Source organism: Saccostrea cucullata, unplaced genomic scaffold (genome assembly GCF_032062105.1).
Source record: "Saccostrea cucullata isolate Sc308-1 unplaced genomic scaffold, CSIRO_AGI_Scuc_v1 ctg7005, whole genome shotgun sequence".
Taxonomy (NCBI): Eukaryota; Metazoa; Mollusca; class Bivalvia; order Ostreida; family Ostreidae; genus Saccostrea; species Saccostrea cuccullata.
The window spans coordinates 6,401-33,109 of record NW_026927955.1 but is presented as its reverse complement, the minus strand read 5'-3'; the positions used below and the strand labels follow the sequence as shown (position 1 = coordinate 33,109).

General features: G+C 33.1%; 1 protein-coding gene and 1 long non-coding RNA gene across 2 annotated transcripts; both read right to left on the bottom strand.

The window, feature by feature from the left end:
- Nucleotides 1-125: 125 nt before the first annotated feature.
- LOC134275967 (uncharacterized) lies at nt 126-11,717 on the bottom strand (the record flags this gene model as incomplete). Its single annotated transcript, XM_062758246.1, has 21 exons — nt 11,708-11,717; nt 11,291-11,514; nt 11,047-11,101; nt 10,557-10,703; nt 10,107-10,330; nt 9,831-9,961; nt 8,813-8,994; nt 8,128-8,273; nt 6,600-6,929; nt 6,128-6,270; nt 5,911-5,981; nt 5,575-5,735; nt 5,211-5,380; nt 4,937-5,111; nt 3,449-4,056; nt 3,005-3,264; nt 2,686-2,892; nt 1,947-2,144; nt 1,632-1,771; nt 294-456; nt 126-196 (listed from the first exon to the last, which is right to left on the bottom strand). Coding segments are annotated over exons 1-21 (3,816 nt in total), but the record flags the coding sequence as incomplete, so codon positions are not given.
- Nucleotides 11,718-11,840: 123 nt separating this feature from the next.
- Nucleotides 11,841-12,302, bottom strand: LOC134275968 (uncharacterized). The gene is made up of 3 exons (XR_009993956.1): nt 12,273-12,302; nt 12,008-12,083; nt 11,841-11,928 (listed from the first exon to the last, which is right to left on the bottom strand). It is a non-coding gene; the product is annotated as an uncharacterized LOC134275968 (long non-coding RNA).
- Nucleotides 12,303-26,709: the final 14,407 nt, after the last annotated feature.

Genomic DNA, 26,709 nt, shown 5'->3' with positions numbered 1-26,709 from the left:
CTTATAAAACAACGAGTGTTATTTCTAAAACTGTAATAAATACATAGCTTTTCTTATCTATATCATTAAATTGGAGCTCCTCCTTAAATTGTGAAAAAAAGATAAATGTAATGTTGGTTACTTACTCTTGCTTTGAAACTAAGTATACAGAGACCGACTTGTATTCTCAGGCCAACGGACGCCCCAGCTCCTAATTCTATGATTAAATTAAAACAACAGCAACACTGATAATCGACACAATTGAAAACTTAACAATGATTTAAAATCTGAAATGAAATATGAGTGGAACTTACCGAAATACAGTGCAATTGGACCAATCATAAAGGGACCTATTTTCTTATCGATGAGCACGAAATCTTTCGTCGGAAAAGGTATATCAACATCTGCGCAGAAGTCTACCTTATTTTGGAACTCCTTGCCCATTACTTTCAGAAGTGTTCTCGGATCACTAATTAACTGATGTAAAAAAAAAAAACCTCAAAAGTATTGCACATATTAAACAGTACAACGAGATCAGGGTTTTGAGTTATTTACTTTTCAGACGTCACATTTTAGGTATTTCACTCGTCATTTTATTGCAAAGTTCGGTCACAACCTATAATAATCGATAAAATATGGTAATGATTAAAGTATTTTTCATAAGCATTACAATTTAAGTGAAGAAAGGTCATGTTAGTTGTACCGTTGCTAGTGAGATGCATATACATGTATACTGGCCCCGATTTTCTTTGTGATCGTCATGCTATGTGAGTACTTATCTAAAATATATTTCTCATAAAATTCTTGATATAGCTAATTTCACGAGAGACATTACGTAATAAACCTAATATGCCTCAGTCACATTTCCCGGCAGATGACTGTATACCGATGGTAATCGCTAGTAATCAGTAGAGTGAGCGATGCCCTAAAATCGGACCTCCTCGGCAAAGAAGTTCTCCACACCTTTCACAGCAACAGGCATACCCCCGCCGATGATAGTACGACAAGTGCCTCCAGAGGGAATCATATTTGATCGGTGTGGCACCGATTACCGGTCGAACATCGATCAGACATCGAAAAGTTTTCACCGTTGGAGAACATCGGTTGTAGATCGGTCATACATTGGTCGACTCTGGGCCAATGTTTAGTCAAACACCGACCGAAGATCGGCCGATGCCTGTTGCCCACCACTCACCGCGAGATGACCTCAGATTCAACGGACACTGGACAGTGCTCGGTCAAACATCAGCCGATCCATGAAAGATGTGTTAATATTGGGTGGTTAATGCTAAGAAGCTATGTGGGGCATCGGTGAAGACATCGCTGAATGTTAACTACAGCTTATCTCCCGATGACCCCCACCGATGTACCCGATGGCCTCAGTCACCGTCCGATTACTATTGGTGTCCGGCCGGCATGCAACCACGCCACTTAATTTCATAAAAAAAGCATTGGTTTCTCATCGTTTAACCCATTGCTGGATAATGTGACTGATGCTTAAAAAGAATCTGGCAGGCTCGATAAGAGAGCTAGAATAGTATTCGAGACCATGTATGTGCATATACATGTATTCTGTGCACTTTGAATGTCTATGCATCACATTTTAAATGGCTTCACATATATATTATTTACATCCAAATAAGAAATCTTACCTCCTCTATCATTGCTTCCCTGATGGCGTCAATAATTTTTAGAATTTCTTTATCAAGTAAGTGATTTTCCGATAGCTCTGCTATGAAATCCTGAACAGTAACACTATCCATCGTCGGCAGTATGGGGTTATTTCCATTTCCTGGTCAATGTTTGACAAATAAATTATGACTTATATATGTCCACCTTTTTCCACTCCAATTTTTTGTTAATAACCGGAAGCGCTTATTTGTATTAATAACATCAATTGTTAATTTGAGATATTGTAAGCAATTATAGAAATTTGGGTCACATTTGAAAAAGTATATATTTATTACCTAAAGAACATGTCAAATCAACTTCGTAGTTCAACAACAATGGAACAGCTTGTAAACAGGAAATAAAATCAGATACACAGAGTTCGGCACTGAGGGATATAACTGCCGTTGACGAGTCAAATGTAATAGAAACAACCAGGTTGGCAGACATTAACCTTGAAACGTTTACCAAGGGAACCCTCTCTTCTATTTCGACACCTGAAATTTAGAAAATAAAATATCCAAAGGTTTCCTACTCATTTCGACAACCTGTATTTCGAACCCTACTTTCTTCAACTTTTAAATTTAATATGAATTAACTTTCAAGGTTGATTGTATTTACTTTATGGACCTGTGTTTATGAAATTATGTAGAGTGTTCAATTAAAATGAAATTTTGAAAAAAAAAGTTTTTAAAAAGAATTTCAAAACTCAAAGAGATGCTTAAAAGACGTATTAAGCACATAATTACAGGTTAGAAATAAGAAAATTATCACGACGTTATTAGAAACGTAAATGAAGTTCGATTTCTTTCGCCGATGTACACTTTTTATTACGGTTTCTTCGTTTCTACTTTATATTCTTATCATGTTATGTTCATAAAACTTAACATTTGCGATCATAAAATGTTGCTTTTCACTAAGACAAGAATAGATACATGTATATAATTTAGCAAAGAGAGTATAATTGTTTGTCCAGTCTACGACATAATAGGACAACCCTCGTATGCAATGTGATGAAATAAAACAACGTATTATTACCATCTTTAAATTCTATAAGGACCGAAGTTGAATGTGCCGTTACATTGACTTGTTTTGAACATCCATCCATTTTAACATCAGTAGTTACCATTAGTCTGTGATTGCCATAGGAAAATAAAACTGCACAGGAAATTTCATTGCAACTTCGATGCACAAAACAGACATTTCCAGGGCCTTTTTGAAGTCTATTGAGAAACATCGGGCATTCTAAAACGGAAAATATTTGTTTTCACACAGTCTCTGCCTACACAAATTTAGAAAAGTCACGTATAAAGATTAATAAAATGAAAGCAGAATGTCTATGTTGTCATGTACAAACCATTTTCAGTTCTTGAAAGAACTTTTGACACCATGTTTGATCTTGATCCAGACACTGTGTTAAACGATGCTTTTAGTAAACTTCTTAGTTTTGACATTGATAAACCATCCAGGTTTTGAGCAAAAATGGACGTTCTAAGCTGCAAAAGTTTACTATAAACGATTTCCATTTCATTTCCAACTTTATCTCCGAGTATTTCTTTAATTCTCCCAAGAGTATAGGAATTTACATCCACCAGATCAAGAAGATTCGGACCAGTCCTGAAGAACGACCAGAATACAAAATCTACATTTAAAAACTCGAAGGCAAGAAATATTACATTAGATTTTAGTCTTAATGTCATAATTAGCAGAATTTTTTCCAGCAAAACACTTTTAATGAAAAAATTTTAATAGAAAAATATGACAAAGAATTTAGATATAACAACACATCAATTTTTATCACCTGTTACTTGAGAAATCAAACAGCTGTTTGGCGATATCCTTGAAGTTTGACGCTAAACCCTTGAAATCTTCTTTGAACTTATTCCAGGCACCAACAGCTACTGAATCATTAGGGGAAGCCACTTCGAAATCTGGGGGGCGATGATTTGGTTCCACAGGAGGAAATTCGTTCCCAAGGTCTTTATCGATTTCAAAATTTCTATGGATTTCATCGTCCAATTTGTCAAGTGTTTCCCTAACTGCATCAGCCGAAACAACACTGAGGAAATTGATATACGTGTAATCTTTACATTCCCAGATCCATTCTGGATAGGGCAGCAGATGATCCAAGAATGGAGATGGGTCAATGTATTCATAGTCAGAATCGGACATTGGTGTCGTAGACTTTTTTCGAACAGATACATGGATAGAATTATAATCACAAGGGGATTTGTCAGCTTTTCCAATGATATCTTTACCCGCTGACAAAAACTGACCACTTGATGGGATTGTTGGATTCGGAATAATGTTTTCTATTATTATTTCATATTCGATGAAATCTTCATCTGTAGGCAAAATTAGCACTCTATTGTTTTCTTTAAAAACTTCACCATTGACAGGGCAACGAATCTGTACAAATATATGGACATGTTGCCTTTTAGACTGGTCCAAATTAAAAAACATTACATGTGTTTTTCAAAAATCAAAATGCATTTATAGTTGCTGTTTTTCTATTTACATTTCAAAAACAAGGACACAGTATACCATTTTTTTTTAGGTTTATCATTAATTAATTAATTTAATACATTTCTTTTGCTTTGTAACGACACTTGTATATGATCAATTTTCTCTCTTTCAATCATATCACGATTTCACTCTCTGGCATTCAACTTCGTGTCATAATCCAGTAAAAGGAAAAACAGGAAAAATATTAGCTGCAATAACGTGACCCTCTCCGATTTTTACTCAATTGACATTGTCATTAGTGGGGATCAATTCTATGGCATCTCCCTAATGGTGCAAATATTTATTTTTTAGTATGGACGAGTTAAGGCAAACTAAACATCACTTATCATTCAACTTAACGATATATTATATTTGCCAAAAGGTCATTTATCGACCAAAGATTTTACAGAATGTTTGCCTTTAACGAGATTTACATCCTTGAATCATCAATGTATTTGTAAATAGCTTGTCAAATAGCTTTACAAATTGTTCGTATGTAAAAACAAATGCTCTAGTGCATCTAATCGATCATAAGATTAAACTTTCATATGTAGTTATGATTATATATTGCTTCATAAAAAGGTATGCTAAGAAGGGAAAAGATGAAGTCGTCTCGTTTACCATAAAGTTAACTAAAACATAATACAATGAGAGGGAAATGCCATGTTTCAGAATGTACAATATCTTTGCATATGCAACCGTCAATTAAACCATTTCCAAAATTTAATGTTTCAAAATTCGTTTACATATATACATATATAATTTATAAAACAAATTGATTTACTTCTGCGTTATATCCAATTCGAACATCAACACCCAGTGTCTGATGTATCCCATTCGTATTTGTAGGCCAAACCCCTACTCCGCAGGTAGTATCTTCAACTCTTCGCCGTTTTGGAAATGTAATATGGAATTTGGAACCAAAAATCCTTTGTATGATATTCTTTGTCTTTATAAATCTGTCAAAATTTATCAATTCCTACATACAAGTTGCCATGTTCTATCAGATGATTCTTTCTATTCAAACAAAACAGTAAAAGCAAGAAAAAAAATCTTACATATCTCTAACTGAAGTATATCCGGATTTGACCGCCTTGACTGCATTCAATACTGAGTGGAAAGTATTGAAAAACGGAGAAACTAATTCACCCAAAGTGTCTTTAAATTGAGTTGTTATATTCCCAAAAGATTCCTGGATAGCCTCTAAAAATATGTTGGTTTGCTCCCTCTGCAAGTTTAATAATATAAATTCATAATTTGAACTCAAAGAGCTAAACACTATAAATATTCAGTTATCGTTTAAAGAAATATTTATAATTCACAGAAGAGCTAGCATTGAATTTATTTTCTTTTTTTTTCATAAATATTTTATTACAAATGAAAATGTAAATAAATATGTTTGGAGTTTTGCTTTCAGTCTACCGTCATTGATATGCCATCTGTAAGTGCAGTGGAAAGTTCATCTTCGAATTCTTCGGTGGATGGACTTTCTTTCTTCTTAAAAAGAAGACCGAAAAGGTCTTTGACATCTCCTAAAATCTCATCAAAATCTTCCCAGTAGTCAACCCAAAATGGCGCACGACCTGTTGACGAAATAGTTCATGTAGCAAATCAAACGTTGAAATACATGTTTTTGTAAACTGCATGCGTATTTTTTAAATGCCCTTTATTGCGTGTAAGTAACATGCTTTCACAAGAATCTGATTTCATTTGTTTATAAAGAGATATTTTTACTCTGTATATATAAAGGAATAATACCTTTCAGAAGAGCCAGGGTCTCTACTATTTTGTTTTTTACATCTAAAAACATTCCAATCGCGAGCTTTATACTGCAAAACATGAAACGTAAATTAACCGGAAGAAAACTGGCAAAATTTGAATGCAATGAAATTTTTACTTCAATGTGTAAATGTACATTAGACATGCCTGAAAAAATATTTGATTAAGACGGTGGCTTTATATTAAATGAACTTACTCCAGTACAGATTTTCCAAATGCAGTTATTGATTGAACTGGATTTGCCAAAAACTGTTTCAGTGCTGAAATTATTGTTGGAACAGAATCAATCAATTTCTTTGCAACAAAGGGCAAAGTCACAGTGACGGTATCAGCCATAGTCTAGAACAAACAGAGAAAAATAAAATTTATATCTAAAATTTCAAATTAAAAATGCATAAGTATTTCATACGTGATAAGTTAATATTTTCTTTTATTTTCAAACCATACAACTTTAAAAGTATAATACATACTTTACAAAGAAAATTAAAAACTGACATGGAAATAATTTTCTTTTAATATTTGCATAACGATACATTTTTTATGATAAATAAGAGAAACGCATTTTCAAAGTATTACTGATGAATGCTTTCATTAGAAAAGAAATATTTTGAAGATCTTAAACGCATTTTTGTTGTATGTAGTGTAATAAAATAAACTTAGTTCCATACACTGTAAAACTCTGTAAGATCCTCCTTCACATCTTCAACAAAATATCTGGCTTTGATAATTATCTTCTTTATTTGGTCAATCCAAGGAACCCCTCCGTACTCAATGACCTTCATAACTGCTTTGATGACATTTTGAATGATGCTTTCTAAAATTAGTGGAAAGTTTTTGACCAGCTTAATAATCTTGTTGACAATGTATTGGATGCCATTGTCAAATACTTGAATAATGTCTTTGAAAGCCTTTACAGTGCTTTTTATCGGATCTACCACTGTTTTTACGATTCTGTCGAATATCGTTGCTAAGTCCTGTAACCCATTGATCCCAAAGTCCTGTAAATAAAAGTTTGAAGGGAAAAGTAATTTCTAACCATGAAATGGAAATTAAAAAGTAAATGAACCGAGATATCTTTATTCGTAGAACTTTAATTGTTGATAATACTTAAATGTTCATTTTCATGATATTACATGTATATCTGTAAGTACAGGTACATTGTATATCTATATCATTGATAAAAACAAAAATAAATACTATGCATTTTGAGATTTTTTCTGAATATTTAGAAAGTGGTAAATCGGCAAAATTAAGAAAGGTAAAAAAAGAGGCCCAGGGGCCACAGTGCTCACCTGAGCACATCGGCTAGGAAAAAGCACATATCAGATCAGAACTGAAAGTTAAGTAACGTTGGGAGGGGGGCTTGAATTTTAACCCCCCAGGGGATCTTGATTTGAACGAACTAGAATCTACACTACCTGAGGATTATTCCATATAAATATTACTAATCATGGCTTTGAAGTACATGTACTTGAAAAGAAGATTTTAAAATGTTCCCTATATATTCCTATGTAAAACTTTTAACGGCCATTATGGCCCCACCCTAGCCCCGGGGTCATGATTTGAACAAACTTGAATCTACACTACCTGAGGATAATTTCACATGAGTTTCATCTTTCCTGTCTTAATGGTTCTTGAGAAAAAGATTTTTAAAGAATTTTCCTATATATTTCTATGTAAAACTTTGATCGGCCATTGTGGCCTCACCCTACCCCAAGGGGTCATGATTTGAACAAACTTGAATTTACACTACCTGAGGATGCTTCCATATAAGTTTCATCTTTCCTGACACAGTGGTTCTTGAGAAGAAGATTTTTAAAACATACCATCAAATTTTCACTATTTCTCAATTATCTCCCCTTGAATAAGGGCGTGGCCCTTCATTTGAACAAACTGGAATCCCCTTCACCTAAGGATACTTTGTGCCAAGTTTGGTTGAAATTGGCCCAGTGGTTCTTAAGAAGAAGTCGAAAATGTGAAAAGTTAACGACAACAACGACGACGACGACAGACAACGGACAAATTTTGATCAGAAAAGCTCACTTGAGCCTTCGGCTCAGGTGAGCTAAAAAGTATTTAAGATTTTACTCAAATATCGAATAAATAAATCTTAGTTAAAATTTCCAGATTTTCGGTGATCGTCATTTTAGTCGAAGTTTACGTTATAGTAATGTTCATCAAAAAGATAAAGTTTACCTTAAGGATGTTAATATCATATGCAGCATGTCCCCTGTAGCAGGCGTGAGCGCGAAAGAGATACTTTTCTATATCAAACCAACCAATCATGATTTTGGCATATGCATCATCATAGACATTCAATAAGGCGTATCCACTGAGTGGTTCTAAAATTTATTATCACATAACATAAGTAAATAAATAATTTAATGATATAATTACCCCATTATCCAATGGATATCACTCAAATGGTTTTGTAAGTGAAGAAGATCATGCACATTAATGTGGATTATTCATTAAAATGGATTAAAGTTGATATTGATGCATGAAAAGTGATAAGACCCCGATGAGTTTTGATTGCACATGTTTATCATCCAACCCACCGTGTGTTTTCTATCCGTTCGCCAAGACTCGGGATAAAACAAAAAACAACACACAACTCGTTGGATGATTATTACAGCCAACTTTAAATAATGGATATTATAATTAAGTCTTAATTCGTAAAATTAAAGTTTAACACGTTAAGTGCCACATAAACATGAATATCTGCAGTGTAAGGAATCCATATAGTAACATATTAATAGAGACAAAAAATATATTTTATCAAGATGAACGATATTAATGTTTTCTTTCTCTCGGGAAACATTTAAAGAAAATATAGTAATTTTGCATTTATGAGAGGAAAACCGTGTTATATGATACGTACTAATTTCTACTTCCAGTTCATTTGTCAAAATCAGTCCAATTCCGGCTCCTAGGGCATCATTTCCAAGTTCTTTAGTCCAATGTATGCCTGGAAGTTTCATTGCAAAAAAGAAACCATCCTTGAATCTTATATCAAGAATGCCTCTTTTTACTCTCATCAACGTTTGGTATGAGTAATTTCGGCTACAATGTAAGGATTGTTTTCAGCAAGACATTGAAGATTAAATTATAATATGCAAAAGTAGAAATTTCTACGAAATTATTGGTGGCAGAGAATAGTTTCGGATAGGGTACCGGTCAAGAATTCTCAGGAGTATTAATTCCTAGAATATTTTATGTGGTATATTGGAAGAATAGGTTGGTCATATACATTTTATTGATTATATTTCATGTTCCTTCAGTGTCATGTATACATTTTAATAGGATTTTGAATGGTCACACAAAATAAACGCTAAAATGCACCCATCTACAATTTTCTCAGAAAAAGGTGCTGGGCTTGTAGAATTAATTGTAGCTTGTAGGTTAGGTGGTTAAATAAATATATCTTGCTGTTTACTGGCATGTACAGGCGTTGATGTGTATTTTGTGCGGTAGCGTAGGGCATTACAGCAGACCAAGTAGCTGTTGTGAATCTCAAAGAGAAGGTGTATAAATGTACGAAATTTTCAAATTGTCCCTGTGCCATGTTTTGGACACAATCTGTATGTTTTAAATGCTTTATTCCTCAAAGCTTTCAATTTCTCAAGGGACAGGAACATGCTACTGTTACATGTCGACAAAATTCAAATTAAAGTTTCCAATGCTCATCCTATCATCTTATTATAAGGGGAAAGTTTTCCCCCAAAAATCCTTTCATCAGCCATCTATTACATTTTTGTCGATAAACTTGTTCGAATTGTATAGAACGTTCTGTGTGCATACAATTCATGCAGATAGCAAACGTTGCGATGTTAATATATGTAGAGGGATTTATACTAAACAATAACAATGCTCTAAAAAATATAATTAATCTATTAAACCTTAAAATGATATCTCGATGCTGCGGTATACTTCTTCTCGATAAAGGATGCTTCTCAAAACATTCCATGGCGTTTTGTCGAACTAAAGAATATTCGTCGTTTACTGCCAGGTCAAGTAAAGCAACAGAACTCTACATGAAGTAAAAATTATAAAGTCAGTGAAAAAAATACATTATTACTCTATGATGTATTTGTAATTTTTAAAGTCTCTTGGGCATTTATCTTTGAGCTTTGAAATGAAACAAATGGAGATAACAAACAGTATTCTTCTCATACCTCTGTGCAGTTGAAGTGCCTCATTCCTATAATAGCAGCCCTCCTCCAACTGTTGTCCCCCTCCCCGGGTCTCATGTACGTCAGGAGGTGGTCCCTGGCGTGTCCTGAATTTCCTAAGGCGTGGATCAGCACCATTTTGGAGTACGTGTAATTATGGACTTCACCATCAAATTTGTCCACTGAGCGACGTGGTCTTCTTTTATTGTACATTGCTTTATAACTTGCTTGAAGAAATAATATAAAACTAAACCGTTATAAGATAAAAACATGGGAAAGACATAATGCGCCAAAAATATCTTCTTCTATAACTTTGACATTGGTTTGTTCTAGAGAGTTTCACATTTATAAATGTGTTTAACGGGTGTAATTGAAAGCATTCATTTAATCTGAAAATGATCTTAGATATATTAAATATATTGTTTCATGCAAGCATAAACATCATTTTCTTACTTTGATTATGAGGAGTCAACCAGTTCTGAAGGGACTCCAGTAGATGGTCAGTTTTTTCGTCGTGCTCAGAATTGTTTCGAAATATTCTTATCAATGTTCCAAGTGCCAAACAAGCATGTTTGTGGGTTTTTGTCATGGCAATTAAACCTAGTATAATAATAATTTTCATAAAATGCAATCATATGAAATTAAACACAAATTCAAGCTTTAAGTGACAAACCGAACAGGAAAATGTTAAAGACATATAGGCTGCAATTGTTAATGGTTAAATATTTGTAAGTTTCATAATAGATATCTTTGCTGGCCATGGGTGATATGAAATATTTTCCATCACATTTTATTTAAATAGTAAGTCGTAAAATTAATGTTTTATTTCATAATAGGAATCTTCAAAATATTTTTGTCACCACCGATTAAAAAACGGATTTATAGTCACACTTCGAATATTTGTACGATACACTGTACAAGACGTTTAAATTTCAGTATATACCTATATTGGCATGATCTGGACCAAGACAGAGTTTTTCCACAGCTTCTAACAAAGCCTGCGAGAATAAAAAAAAAAAGTAGTAACCCAGATAGTTTTTTTAAATGGTTTAGATGCATTAAGAAATATAAGGGTTAAAAAAATATGAAATTCAAAATAAAAAAAAAACAAAAAAAAAACTAACCAGTGTAGGGCTTTTCATATCAGCCATATGGAAAAATATTCGAAAAAGAACTGTTTCGTTTACATTATCCTTCTCTAAAAAGTGTCTGATAATCAAATTTTGTGTGATATTACGCCCTTCTTTAAAAAGAAGATCAATGAATAAATTTTGTCTAGTGGAACAAGTTGTGTCATTTGCTTGGCATTCCTTGGAGAACTCGCGTGTGACTAGTTTAACATAATCCTCCTCTGGAAGGCGATACACTATCTGAACCAGGTCCGCAAAGCAATCGGATCTATTGCTGCTGACTAGAACGATAAAAACATATATAGTAATAGAAAAAATAACATCAAAGGGAAATATTGACTAATGAATTTTCTCTGAAAAAGAAGTTTACTTGAACGCTAATAATTTTTCAAAAGAGATGTAAAATAAAGATAGAATATGACCAGATAACTGATAAAAGAAATCAAAATTATATTGTACACATTTTCAGGATACCAAGCGGCATAGACATTGACAGAATCGCCTTTATACTTGACAATTAAATAAATGAATGATTGAGCAGCACGTGGGTTACTTTTATTACAAAGGGATCGATCTGAATTTTAGAAATTTTGGGACATTGCTTAATTACCTTCTTCTTTGTAAGACTGAATACAAGTAACATTTGATTCAATTTCGTGTTCAACTTCTGATAATCCAGTCGATTTTGAACTCTCCTGTAAAAAATATCGAAATGATTTTTTTTAAATACAGTCATTCTAAAATCGAAATTTAACAGAAAGGAATATATCTTACCCTTTGAACAACAATGCTGTCTTTAATTTTCAAATACTTGTCCAAGGGAGATAAAGTATAAACTTTATTCAGTTTACTGTAATTATAAAAAAAATTGAGTTATTAAAAACATGTGATTAATACCATATCCTAATTAAAAGACAAATTCCTTTTGTGTCTGAATTTTATTTAAAAAAAAAGTAGAGGTACATGTACTTTGAGCACTGAACTCACCCCAAAAAACACAACTAAATGAAAGAAGTTTAAGGGAAGTAACTTTACTCACATTTTGTTTACGAGTCTTACTTCCGTTGACGTGTTTGATTCAATGTCTTTCACGACTTAAAAGAGCAATTAAAAAACAAAGTTTATTTTTTCTTCCTTATTATCAATAAGAAATATGTGAATGCCTATAATATTATGGAAATATAAAAGTAAAACTGATTCAAATTATTGAAAACATAATCAACATTAAAACAGATAGAATAAGTATTGGTAGATTTGATGAAATCAATTTTTTCTCCAATATGATTAACCTAAAAAATAACATAAATTAAGTATGTTTCCGTTTATAATGACTTTTTTTCTAAAGAAAAGCATATCAGTCATTGGTGAAGTTTGCATGCATGCACTGAACCGTCTTACACTACAATTTACTGCATACATAAAATACCTCCACTTTGCTCTTCTCTGATTTCCCTTTCTCCAGAAACTGGGTTTCTGTAAATAAATAATTCTTTGTTACAATAAATGTGTTGCTAGGCAACTTTTGAATTATATTAGTATTCAAACAAATTTTTACGATCCTATCGTTTTTTGTAATTTGGTATTATATCCAATCCTTAATATAAAGAAAGGACGAAAAGAAGTTTTCTTTCTCAAAATGAGTTGAATTCTCTTCAAATAACGACACATGTTTAAATGTTTACTGTACCTTTTTTCTTGTATCTTGTTTTGGTTTTGAAGAACAACTTTATCATGTGCCTGAACATATTCAATGACCCCACCATGACTATAATGTAGCGCCTGGGGAAAAATGCATAAATCACACTCAGAATACTCGTTTCTGATACAAGGCCACCATACATATTTGTGTAAATCTCTCATTTATTATCATTCATTATGATTTCGATTGTTTTAATAAACAGAACAATAAAGAGGCATTTTTCTGTTATTTTAAGACCTTAATCAATCGTTGAAACGAAACGTAGTTGATCTTAGAGCTGATGACAAAAAATTGTTTTTTAGAAGAAAATTGCAAGTGATTTGATTAAAAGAAATTCTTACCTTAACATGTTTTCTGTAGACGTCATCTGTGCTCTCATGAAATTTATCGACGCTATAACCTGAGGATGTTCTCTGAACAACGTATTTGTGCGGCAAATAACCTGGAATATACATTTTTCTAGATGTGAATTGCATTTTTAAGAAAACTTTTTTAATTTTATGTTTATTAGTATCATAATTTTAGTTGGTAGTATAGATATTTAAATCTTTACTTAAATGATTATATAGATATGTTCCCATTTTCTTTTTTTCCAAGTTTCTTTTCTTACTTTTTATTTTACTTTATTAAACGATAAAATGCTGATCATAAGGCATTCTCTGAAGGGTAGAGTTTGACTTGTTGGATTTGATGAATAATATAACATCTTTTTTTTACATAGACGGATCAGTTTCATCATTCCTATAAATAGATGCAGAACTTACCCGAATGGTCGTGTTCCCAGTTGTAAAAAGCCTGTTTGTTTTGAAGACCAATCTAAAAGAGACACAGAGAATTATTTCATAAAATATGGAATGAATTTTATATAAAATGAATATTAAATGAATTTGATTTCTTTGGAAAGATTTTAAACAGCTCCTAAGACACTTTTTGACTTATCATCAGAGTTGTTACACCTTCATGGTGCTTCTTCTAAAAAGTAAAATTAAAAAGATAAAAAGAAGACTGTAAGTGATTTATTTCAACAAGAACATTTCATTGACCGATGATATTCATACTCATTGTTAAAGCAATGTTACAGATCGAATTGTCGTCGGATTTCCCCGATATTTTCCGATCATAAGAAGCACATGGGTTATTTGACAGGTTGGCAGCAAGTGTTTTTCCTACATTGAACCTGAGTCCACCTCTGTTTTTTCAATGGTCTGTGTTTTATTACCAGGAGGCGGTCGGTTATTGCTAGCGCTCTCGAGCGCTAGCAACCACGTTAGTCCAAATTCCTTGAATACGCATGCTCGGTCGCCATGGTCGTGCATTCTGGGAAAACTGTGAAAAACTACTACAGATAGACCGTACGATAACAATTTCGTTATATCGTTTTGTAGCATGAAATAACTGTTTAATATTTATTATGTAACTTACACTTTAAAGATAATTTCATATTTAAAATATTTCAAATTCTGGGGGTTTTTTTGCTGACGGAAAAGCCCGAATCATTATCTGATTGTTCTAAACAATGACAGGGGAGGTTGTTGTTTTTTTTTCATCTAGACACAATCAAAGATAGATTCTTAATTTCTGATTGGTCAATTCAGCCAATCTTACAAATTCCAGAAACAGAAGCAAGAATTTACACTAAAAATAACGAATAAATCCACTATTTTTGTTTAAAAATTCTGATTTGTATGGCTTTTAACCTAACATATCTTGACAAAGAATCGATGACCCAAAGGACCAATTAAAAAGCTACTTCACATGCGTTCCAAACTCTCTGGACTCTTTACACGACACACACTTAATTTGAGTTATTTTCTATATTCCTTTCAGCTCCCATGTATTTTCTTTGCTACATTGCCAAGAAATTCTCTTCTTTAAATCAGCTCATACATGCAATGTCTCAATCGGTATCTTCTTCATATTAGATAGAGCCCCCCCCCCCTCTCCAGTAAAGGTCATATATGTTCCGTTGCGCCAAAACTCCAATAGGTCACCCCCCCCCCTTATTTCTTAACCTTTGTGTCTACAAACTACGCCTCACAGAACAATTATAACTTTATCACTCTCCAGCCTTGATAAAAATTAAAGAATTCAGCAAAATAAATCACTTGATCACGGATCTTCCTTTCTGTGTTTAAAAAATGCTACGGCGCTAGCTCGCCTATCTTTTTAAAAGATAAACTTGTTTGATATGAAAGTTTGAAGTCGCTGTGCGTTTCTGCGGAGTTAAAACAATTTAAATAAAAACTATTTTTTTTTTACATTGATATAATAGTATATCAAAAAGAGCGTCTAAAATGTTTAACAAAAACACAAACATAAAATTAATTTTTTTTAAAAGAATGAGGACAATAATTCATCCAATCCTGATTGACAAACTTTGACATATTTGAGGTGCGGGGAAAATTAGGACACGTGTTGGGCATAATCTAAAGCAAAGACCGCTTAATGTATATTACACAATTTTACTTTCTCTATTTTAAACAGGATTTGTTGTACGTATTTATTTTAAAATGACGTGTACACATGTACATATATAAACATTTTTAAAAATATGGATAATGTTAATTTATCAAAAGACCTAGCAGGCTACAGAATATTACAAGATTTGGCCCTAGCAGAGGAGGATAATGCACGTTTTACAATGTGTGCCAAGAATTTTCCCGCTACATCTCAAAGAAACTGAAAGAGAAGAAATGTAGTGGCGGATCTAGAGGGAGTTCATTTTTTTTTCCTCTAAGAGAGAGCAAGGAGCCCCACATATTTGTTGCGTTTTTATCAAATTAAAACTACACTACATATCTAGTTGTAGATTAACATTAAACTTTAGTTCGTTTTAAACTTTTAATGTAAATACTAAATACCTAAAATTATACACGCCCACGGTTTGTTGACGTTTGCTTATACATATACATGTAATACTGAACATGCATTATATATTAAGACTAGAAACTCTTGTTGCTACAGCAACAAAGAAGGTCTTCCGTTCTCCTCTATTTATCACATGAATGAGCTTTTATCTATGTTAAAAAAGGCATATAATATTTTAAATGATTTCAGGAAAACAAACAGCCGGAGGTGTAACTTACCAAGATTCTTTACTTTAGACAATTATAGTCTTAATAACATGTACAAAAAACATTTTCAATTTTTGTATCACTTCCGGTGACGACCGGAAGTGACGGCAGGCGCATTTTACCCTATATTTGTTGTCCAATCTTCATGTTTTTTTTATTCATAGAAGTTTAGTGTCTTGATATATAACAGTTTGAGAGATCTCGTAATATTATCTTCTCATTTTGAGGACGAGAAATCACGTGACCGGAAGTTAATTTTTGAAAAGATATTTGAGGTTACTCTAGACACATCAGTCTGAATAACATGTCCTAAAATCATTTCAAATGCTATTTTTATCAAAAATATTTATGGGATAGTATGATACTAAATTTATTCAGTTTTTCTTTCATAACCGGAAGTTGTCGATTTTGTTTCCAGTAGGACTGACATATTTCAAAACTACAAAAAAGATGCTATAATGTATTACTAAGAAAGATTCCATAAGAAAAGATTTTATTTATTTGTTCACTTCCAGTGACAACCGGAAGTGACGGTGGACAATCTTATCCTTAGTGGTTTTGCCTACTCATCAAGATCTACCACTTGTAAAAGTTTGGTGTCTTAATCTCTTACCGTTTACGAGATCTAGTAATGATAACTTCTCATTTTGAGGACAGGAAATAACGCAACCGGAAGTGAATTTTATGTAGATATTTGGCGTTATTGTAGACAGTTGTAGTCTTAATAACATATCCAAAAATCATAACTAATACTTCATCTATAAAAAATATTTACAGGAAAGAAAAATACTCAAATTATGTAGTTTTTCTCTTATAACCGGAGCCCCGTGGGGATCCGGGTTAGAATAGGTCCCCAGTACCCCCTTGCCTGTCGTAAAAGGCGACTAAATGGGGCGGTCCTTCGGATGAGACCGTACAAACCGAGGCCCCGTGTCACAGCAGGTGTGGCACGATAAAGATCCCTCCCTGCTCAAAGGCCGTAAGCGCCGAGCATAGGCCTAAATTTGCAGCCCTTCACCGGCAATGGTGACGTCTCCAAATCAGTGAAATATTCTGGAGAGGGACGTTAAACAGAATTCAATCAATCAATCTTATAACCGGAAGTTGTTGTTCTTTGTTTCCGGCGTTACTGACATATTTCAAAACTACAAATAAGATGCTATTATGTGATGCAAAACAGTTTCCATAAAGAAAAGTTGAATTTTTGGATTTCTTTGATCACTTCCTGTGACGACCGGAAGTGACTGCAGACGATCTTATCCCCCATGCATTTGCCTACTCATCAAGATATACCACTTGTAAAAGTTCGGTGTCTTAATCTCTTACCGTTTACGAGATCTAGCTATGATAACTTCTCATTTTGAGGACAGGAAATCACACGCAACCGGAAGTGAATTTTACATAGATAGTTGATGTTACTGTAGACATTTGCAGTCTGAATAACATATCCAAAAATCATTTCAAATACTTTATCTATAAAAAATATTTATGGGAAAGAAAAATACTCAAATTATGTAGTTTTTCTCTTATAACCGGAAGTTACCGTTTTTGTTTCCGGTGGGACTGACATATTTCAAGACTACAAGTAAGATGCTATAATCTGATGCAAAATAAGTTTCAAAAAAGAAAAGTTGAAATTTTCGATATGTAGAAACACTTCCTGTGACGACCGGAAGTGACGGCGGACGATCTTAACCCAAATGGATTTGCCTATTTATCAAGATCTATCATCCCTGTAAGTTTGGTGCCTTAATCTCTTACCGTTTCTGAGATCTCACTCGGATTAAATATTTTTGAAAAAAGCGGAAATCGGACATATCTGACGACCGGAAGTGAATTTTGAAAAAATGAAAAAAACGTCTCGGGGTATTTTTATTTTCTATCATCCCTGAAAATTTCAGGAAAATCCGTCCAGCCATCTCTGAGAAATCTTGCCGACAAGATTTGGGGAAAAAAATAATAATAAGAATAATAATAAGAAACTAGAAACTCTTGTTGCTACAGCAACAAAGAAGGTCTTCCGTTCTCCTCTATTAATCTGTATGCAGGATGTTTTTTTTCTATTTATAAAAAGACAGACATATAATAAACTAGTAGACTAATTGTTCAGTGAACAATTATCTGCCTTTCCACCTTTTTAAGTATTTCAATATCATTTGGGCTGAAAAAAGCAAGAAAATAAATAAAACAGCAATATTCACATTTCTCTACAAGGATTTTAGATCGGGCTCGTAGTTGGTATAAATATACTCTAAACAGACTTCCTGGATTATACCAGTCGACTCGGGGATAACCACGATTTCATTGATCACGCAAAGAGAGCGCGTTCAAAACATTGTAACACGCTCCTAGGTGTATATATCAGCTTGAATGAGATTGTTTTCGAGTTAAGATGTAAGGGGTAGGGTCTGATTAAAATTATGATATACCTAATAATATGAATAACATGCATCTGATCTGCGCATCAAGACGGAAGCGTAAGTGAAAACGTTGTGAAATGTCCCATGTGTACCTGCATCATATGTGCATTATACATGTATTAAAGAGATGTTTGAAAAATATCCGATTTGAGTTGTTTTATGTTTGAAATGAATGGCGATAAATTATTTAAGAGCATGTGAGAAACATGAGCGAGAGATGCAAGGCAGTTTGTAATTATAGAAAAGGAAAACAGAGAATCGGGTTCGGATTTTAACAATCCCTACCAAATAGGTATGGAATATGTGTGTGGATTAAATTCAATGTAAGTAGCATAAATAAAATTCCAAATAGGTATTTCTAGATGGGAAACACAGGGAAAGAAACGTGTATTGCTTTTTACTATGCTGAAAGTCGCTATTTCTTATAAGATTGTGTTATTCTAGAAAAAAAAATCAAATTTCAAATCAAATCAAGATTCATTCAATTAATATTAAATCTAAATAAAATTAAAATAAATTCCACATACCAAAGAAAGCTAGAATACTTGGTATTAAAATGTCGTATTAGAGCAGGAGAATCGAATGATATTAACAACAAATGAAGAAATAGCCAATGCAAGCTTTAATTCATTTTATGCCCATCGGAACTTAAATTTCAGACAGAAAAAAAAATGCAGTTTTTGCCGATATTCCGTAGAATTTCATTATACTCAAGAGACTCACCGTAAAACTCTTAGGACACTTTCTTTAAGGTGCCTCCTACTCAAATCCTTAATCTTATGTCGATCTGTGGTGTCTTTTCAGAGGTAGAAGTTTTTTCTATGTTGCGACTGATTTTTTTTAAGGGACGGGAGGGGGGGGGGGGTATTTCGTAAGCATTTGTTAAAATGAGAGTTGTTAATACCTCCACATACTTAAGCTTGATTGTGACCTTAGGGTCAATGAGGTCAAAGGTCAAGGTCATTTATCAAGGTCAAAGGTCAAGAGAGAGAGAGAGAGAGAGAGAGAGAGAGAGAGAGAGAGAGAGAGAGAGAGAGAGAGAGAGAGAGGGAGTAAACTTGAGATTAACACTTGAAGCTGAATCTAGATAAAGGTAATAAATATTTCTTTATTACTTTTTGAGTAAGGGTCAAAGGTCTCATTTTGAGGACAAGAAATCACGTGACCTGAATAAAGTAAATTTTAAAAGAAGATATATGAGGTTACTCTAGACATTTGCAGTCTGAATAAAATGTCCCAAAATCATTTCAAATACTTTCTTATAAAAGATATTTATGGGATAGTACGATACTCAATTTATGCAGTTTTTCTCTCATAACCGGAAGTTGTCGTTTTTTTTTCCAGTGGGACTACATATCTCGAAACTACAAGTAAGATGCTATAAGGTAATACTAAGAAAGATTCCATTAAGAAAAATTTAAAATTTTGATTTATTTGATCACTTCCTGTGACAACCGGAAGTGACGGCGGACGATCTTAAACTCAAAAGATGTGTCTACTCATCAAGGTCTACCATCCCTATTAATTTGGTGTCTTAATCTCTTACCGTTTACGAGATCTAGCTATTATAACTTCTGATTTTGAGGACAGGAAGTCACGCGACCGGAAGTGAATTTTACTGAGATATTAGACATTACTGTAGACATTTGCAGTCTGAATAACATATCTAAAAATCATTACAAATACTTTAACTATAAAAAAAAGTTTTAAGGGAAAGAAAGATACTCAAATTATGTAGTTTTCCTCTTTTAACCGGAAGTTGTCATTTTGTTTCCGTTGGGACTGATACATTTCGAAACTTCAAAGAAGATGCTATAATGTGATGCAAAACAAGTTTCAAAAAAGAAAAGTTGATTTTTTTTTATTTCTTTGATCACTTCCTGTGACGACCGGAAGTGACGGCAGACAATCTTACCCCAAATGGTTTTGCCTACTTATCAAGATCTATTACTCATACAAGTTTGGTGTCTTAATCTTTTACTGTTTACGAGATCTAGCTATCATAACTTCTCATTTTGAGGACAGGAAATCACGCGACCGGAAGTGAATTTTACAAAGATATTTGACGTTACTGTAGTCATTTGCAGTCTGAATAACATATCCAATAATCATTACAAATACTTTATCTATAAGAAATATTTATGGGAAAGAAAAATACTCAAATTATGCAGTTTTTCTCTAATAACCGGAAGTTGTCGTTTTCATTTCCGGTGGGACTGACATATTTCGATACTACAAATAAAATACTATAATATGATGCAAAAAAGTTTCAAAAACGAAAAAGTTGAATTTTCGATTATTTTTATCACTTCCTGTGATAACCGGAAGTGATGGCGGACAATCTTAACCCAATTGGTTTTGCCTACTTATCAAGATCTATTACATATATAAGTTTGATGTCTTAATCTCTAGCCGTTTCTGAGATATGACTCGGACAAAACTTTTTTGAAAAAGGCGGATATCGGCCATATCTGACGACCGGAAGTGAATTTTGAAAAAATGAAAAAAACGTCTCGGGGTATTTTTATTTTCTATCATCCCTGAAAATTTCAGGAAAATCCGTCCAGCCATCTCTGAGAAATCTTGCCGACAAGATTTGGGGAAAAAAATAATAATAATAATAATAACTAGAAACTCTTGTTGCTACAGCAACAAAGAAGGTCTTCCGTTCTCCTCTATTAATCTGTATGCAGGATGTTTTTTTTCTATTTATAAAAAGACAGACATATAATAAACTAGTAGACTAATTGTTCAGTGAACAATTATCGGCCTTTCCACCTTTTTAAGTATTTCAATATCATTTGGGCTGAAAAAAGCAAGAAAATAAATAAAACAGCAATATTCACATTTCTCTACAAGGATTTTAGATCGGGCTCGTAGTTGGTATAAATATACTCTAAACAGACTTCCTGGATTATACCAGTCGACTCGGGGATAACCACGATTTCATTGATCACGCAAAGAGAGCGCGTTCAAAACATTGTAACACGCTCCTAGGTGTATATATCAGCTTGAATGAGATTGTTTTCGAGTTAAGATGTAAGGGGTAGGGTCTGATTAAAATTATGATATACCTAATAATATGAATAACATGCATTTGATCTGCGCATCAAGACGGAAGCGTAAGTGAAAACGTTGTGAAATGTCCCATGTGTACCTGCATCATATGTGCATTATACATGTATTAAAGAGATGTTTGAAAAATATCCGATTTGAGTTGTTTTATGTTTGAAATGAATGGCGATAAATTATTTAAGAGCATGTGAGAAACATGAGCGAGAGATGCAAGGCAGTTTGTAATTATAGAAAAGGAAAACAGAGAATCGGGTTCGGATTTTAACAATCCCTACCAAATAGGTATGGAATATGTGTGTGGATTAAATTCAATGTAAGTAGCATAAATAAAATTCCAAATAGGTATTTCTAGATGGGAAACACAGGGAAGAAACGTGTATTGCTTTTTACTATGCTGAAAGTCGCTATTTCTTATAAGATTGTGTTATTCTAGAAAAAAAAATCAAATTTCAAATCAAATCAAGATTCATTCAATTAATATTAAATCTAAATAAAATTAAAATAAATTCCACATACCAAAGAAAGCTAGAATACTTGGTATTAAAATGTCGTATTAGAGCAGGAGAATCGAATGATATTAACAACAAATGAAGAAATAGCCAATGCAAGCTTTAATTCATTTTATGCCCATCGGAACTTAAATTTCAGACAGAAAAAAAAATGCAGTTTTTGCCGATATTCCGTAGAATTTCATTATACTCAAGAGACTCACCGTAAAACTCTTAGGACACTTTCTTTAAGGTGTCTTCTACTCAAATCCTTAATCTTATGTCGATCTGTGGTGTCTTTTCAGAGGTAGAAGTTTTTTCTATGTTGCGACTGATTTTTTTTAAGGGACGGGAGGGGGGGGGGGGGGTATTTCGTAAGCATTTGTTAAAATGAGAGTTGTTAATACCTCCACATACTTAAGCTTGATTGTGACCTTAGGGTCAATGAGGTCAAAGGTCAAGGTCATTTATCAAGGTCAAAGGTCAAGGTATCAGAGAGAGAGAGAGAGAGAGAGAGAGAGAGAGAGAGAGAGAGAGAGAGAGAGAGAGAGAGAGGGGTAAACTTGAGATTAACACTTGAAGCTGAATCTAGATAAAGGTAATAAATATTTCTTTATTACTTTTTGAGTAAGGGTCAAAGGTCTCATTTTGAGGACAAGAAATCACGTGACCTGAATAAAGTAAATTTTAAAAGAAGATATATGAGGTTACTCTAGACATTTGCAGTCTGAATAAAATGTCCCAAAATCATTTCAAATACTTTCTTATAAAAGATATTTATGGGATAGTACGATACTCAATTTATGCAGTTTTTCTCTCATAATTGGAAGTCGTCGTTTTTTTTTCCAGTGGGACTACATATCTCGAAACTACAAGTAAGATGCTATAAGGTAATACTAAGAAAGATTCCATTAAGAAAAATTTAAAATTTTGATTTATTTGATCACTTCCTGTGACAACCGGAAGTGACGGCGGACGATCTTAAACTCAAAAGATGTGTCTACTCATCAAGGTCTACCATCCCTATTAATTTGGTGTCTTAATCTCTTACCGTTTACGAGATCTAGCTATTATAACTTCTGATTTTGAGGACAGGAAGTCACGCGACCGGAAGTGAATTTTACTGAGATATTAGACATTACTGTAGACATTTGCAGTCTGAATAACATATCTAAAAATCATTACAAATACTTTAACTATAAAAAAAGTTTTAAGGGAAAGAAAGATACTCAAATTATGTAGTTTTCCTCTTTTAACCGGAAGTTGTCATTTTGTTTCCGTTGGGACTGATACATTTCGAAACTCCAAATAAGATGCTATAATGTGATGCAAAACAAGTTTCAAAAAAGAAAAGTTGATTTTTTTTTATTTCTTTGATCACTTCCTGTGACGACCGGAAGTGACGGCAGACAATCTTACCCCAAATGGTTTTGCCTACTTATCAAGATCTATTACTCATACAAGTTTGGTGTCTTAATCTTTTACTGTTTACGAGATCTAGCTATCATAACTTCTCATTTTGAGGACAGGAAATCACGCGACCGGAAGTGAATTTTACAAAGATATTTGACGTTACTGTAGTCATTTGCAGTCTGAATAACATATCCAATAATCATTACAAATACTTTATCTATAAGAAATATTTATGGGAAAGAAAAATACTCAAATTATGCAGTTTTTCTCTAATAACCGGAAGTTGTCGTTTTCATTTCCGGTGGGACTGACATATTTCGATACTACAAATAAAATACTATAATATGATGCAAAAAAGTTTCAAAAACGAAAAAGTTGAATTTTCGATTATTTTTATCACTTCCTGTGATAACCGGAAGTGATGGCGGACAATCTTAACCCAATTGGTTTTGCCTACTTATCAAGATCTATTACATATATAAGTTTGATGTCTTAATCTCTAGCCGTTTCTGAGATATGACTCGGACAAAACTTTTTTGAAAAAGGCGGATATCGGCCATATCTGACGACCGGAAGTGAATTTTGAAAAACTGAAAACTCCATCTGAAACATATTTTTATTCTCTATTATCTCTGAAAATTTCATTAGAATCCGTCCAGTCATCCCTGAGAAATCGTCGAAAACAAAAAGGGAAAAAAAAATAATAATAAAAAGAAAAAGAAACAGTAGAATCACTATAAGGTCTTCCGTCTGAAACGGAAGACCTTAAAAACAGTAGAATCACTATAAGGTCTTCCGTCTGAAACGGAAGACCTTAAAAATCATGCAAAGTCGTGCACAAGCGTTTAATGTCACTAGGATATATATTAACAGATAAATATAAGATATTTTAAAAACAGAAAACGCATTTCAGTCGATCTTTAGTTGCTTCATTTAAATAAGGAACTATTAATTGGATTGCGGCCGATTTTTGACGCTTGCGTCAATATATGTTTCTTGTCTGCTCCTTATCTGTATTGTTAAAATGTGTTTTGAGCTTGAATACTGTTCGCTATATTTTCCTATATTTCCATTTCTAATTTTTTCTCTGTGATAACTGTTTGAAAGTTTGGGGGATTTATTTCTTGATAATTCTGCCGGAATGTAAATTAGGCAGGTCGATAGGTCAGCAGCTAAGGAGGCCTAATACGCATGCAAATCTCGTGCGCATCTGTCTCTGTGTCTGACGCTAAGGAGGCCAAATATGCATGTAAATCTCGTGCGGCTGCCTTTGTGTTTGACGTCAGTGTGCGAGGACTGTTGAAATTGGCATGGAAGTCCTCGTGTAATTTAAATCTATTAGTCTACATTTTTAATGTCTAAGTCTACAATTTTATTTCAGAATGAAATGGAAATATAAGGAATCACTGTCTAGTTATGAGAGTATGCCAGGGACATCAACAATAGTGGTAAACATGGGATAATTTTAGCATACGGGCTTCGCCCGTTATGCAAATTATCCCATGTTTCCCACTATTGTTGATGCCCTGGCATACTCTCAAAACTAGACAGTGATTCCTTAAATATTCCATTAAGTGGAAAACGTGGGTGCGATTAAAATTTTCTCCTTTCGACAGGTAAGCCCAATAAAGTTGTGAATTTCTCTTGTACATTACCAAATCCAATTCAGTTTTAACAGTTTGAAGACGTATCATTATATCACGATTATCTTATCAATTACTCGTGTCAAAATGCAATATATCTTTTAGTAATTGATAATAAGCTCAAAGATATTTTTCATTGGATTAGTTTCTTGTAGAGTTACCTTTGCAAACCTCAATAATTGCGATATGCTAAATGAGAATTAAATGGACAAATTAGAAAATCAACAAATGATTAGGAATTTAGTTATAAAAATTTTATGTTGCATAAATATTAAACTTTCTTTAAAATATTATATGTATAGGCCTAATTATTGCTTACGAATATTCTTATGAGTCAAATAATTATCTTTTTTAAAAGTTCCGTTTTCCTTTACCGTCTGAAAACTATTAACCTAAGCAATTATCTAACATATTTATGTTTCACAGGATGATTTAATAAAAAAAATTACCTCGCTGCATTTAAATGTCATAAGGACTGACATTGTCAAGGTACATTTATTATACCCAATGACTGTTAGACAAATAGTTCAATATATGACTTTAAAATGCATGCAACTACAATTTGGTATATCTTTAGATGCATTTTAAAGAAGCATTAAAAAAAATCAATGATGTGAAGAATACTAGCATTAACAAAAAAATCGGTGCAGGGGCAGACACGGGCCACTAAAATATCAGAGATGGGATCAGGTACCATGTATCAACAAACCTTTCCCTTTGCTGATAGCACGCTGGCGAGGACCTTCTTTAGATTCAATACGTCACTCTTCTCTTCGTGATGGTGTGCTATTTCCTTAATTAACCCGTCTTCTGATACATGGAACTCGAATCTGAATTTAAAGCAAAATATAATAAAAACTACATTTTTAAAATGATAAAATTAAGAATTTTCTATTTAACCGTTCTGTAAATCAGTTCTAATAAAACTGGAAAGGGCAATTGTCCAATGTCTCTGTTAATTACTTTCCCTTTTTATGACAGTTTTTTGTCTAGAACTAATATAATATTTTAAGCATTCATCTATTTCTTTTTAAAATGTTCTCTAATTCCATTTAATAATTTTCTTCATTTTATCATCAATATATTGCTCTGTAGTGATTTAGATGACATGTGAAATAATAAATAATATTTGTATATCTTCAAAATACATTGTATCTTATGTTTTATATTCTTAACTTCATGGATAGAAATTTGAATAAAATAATGTATATTTACCCCTTGTTAAAGTTCCATCCAGCAGGATTGGTTTTTGCTAAGTTATAAGTAAAGAAATATTAAGTGAAAAATATATATCACATACATAAGTCTTGGTATGTAGATCCCATATTAATTTCATTTTACATACAAAAATAGTTATGTAAGTCAATTAAATAAATATTTTTTTGCAGTACAAAATACAAATAAAAAATATGATAAAACACGTAAATCAGCATTTACTTTTCCCGCCAGCTAACTGAGTGAAACTGTCAACATAGAGTTGGCATAAAAGTGTGGTATTCCTTCTTTCAACTGGTCTTACTCGATACTGAAAATGAAGAGATAGCCATAGTCAGTGTCTTATAAATTGTGTTATTTTGATATACTTTGTGAAGTTTACTCTCTCTCTCTGTGTGTGTGTGTGTGTGTTGGGGATGTAAGAGAGAGAGACAGATCAGAGCAAACAC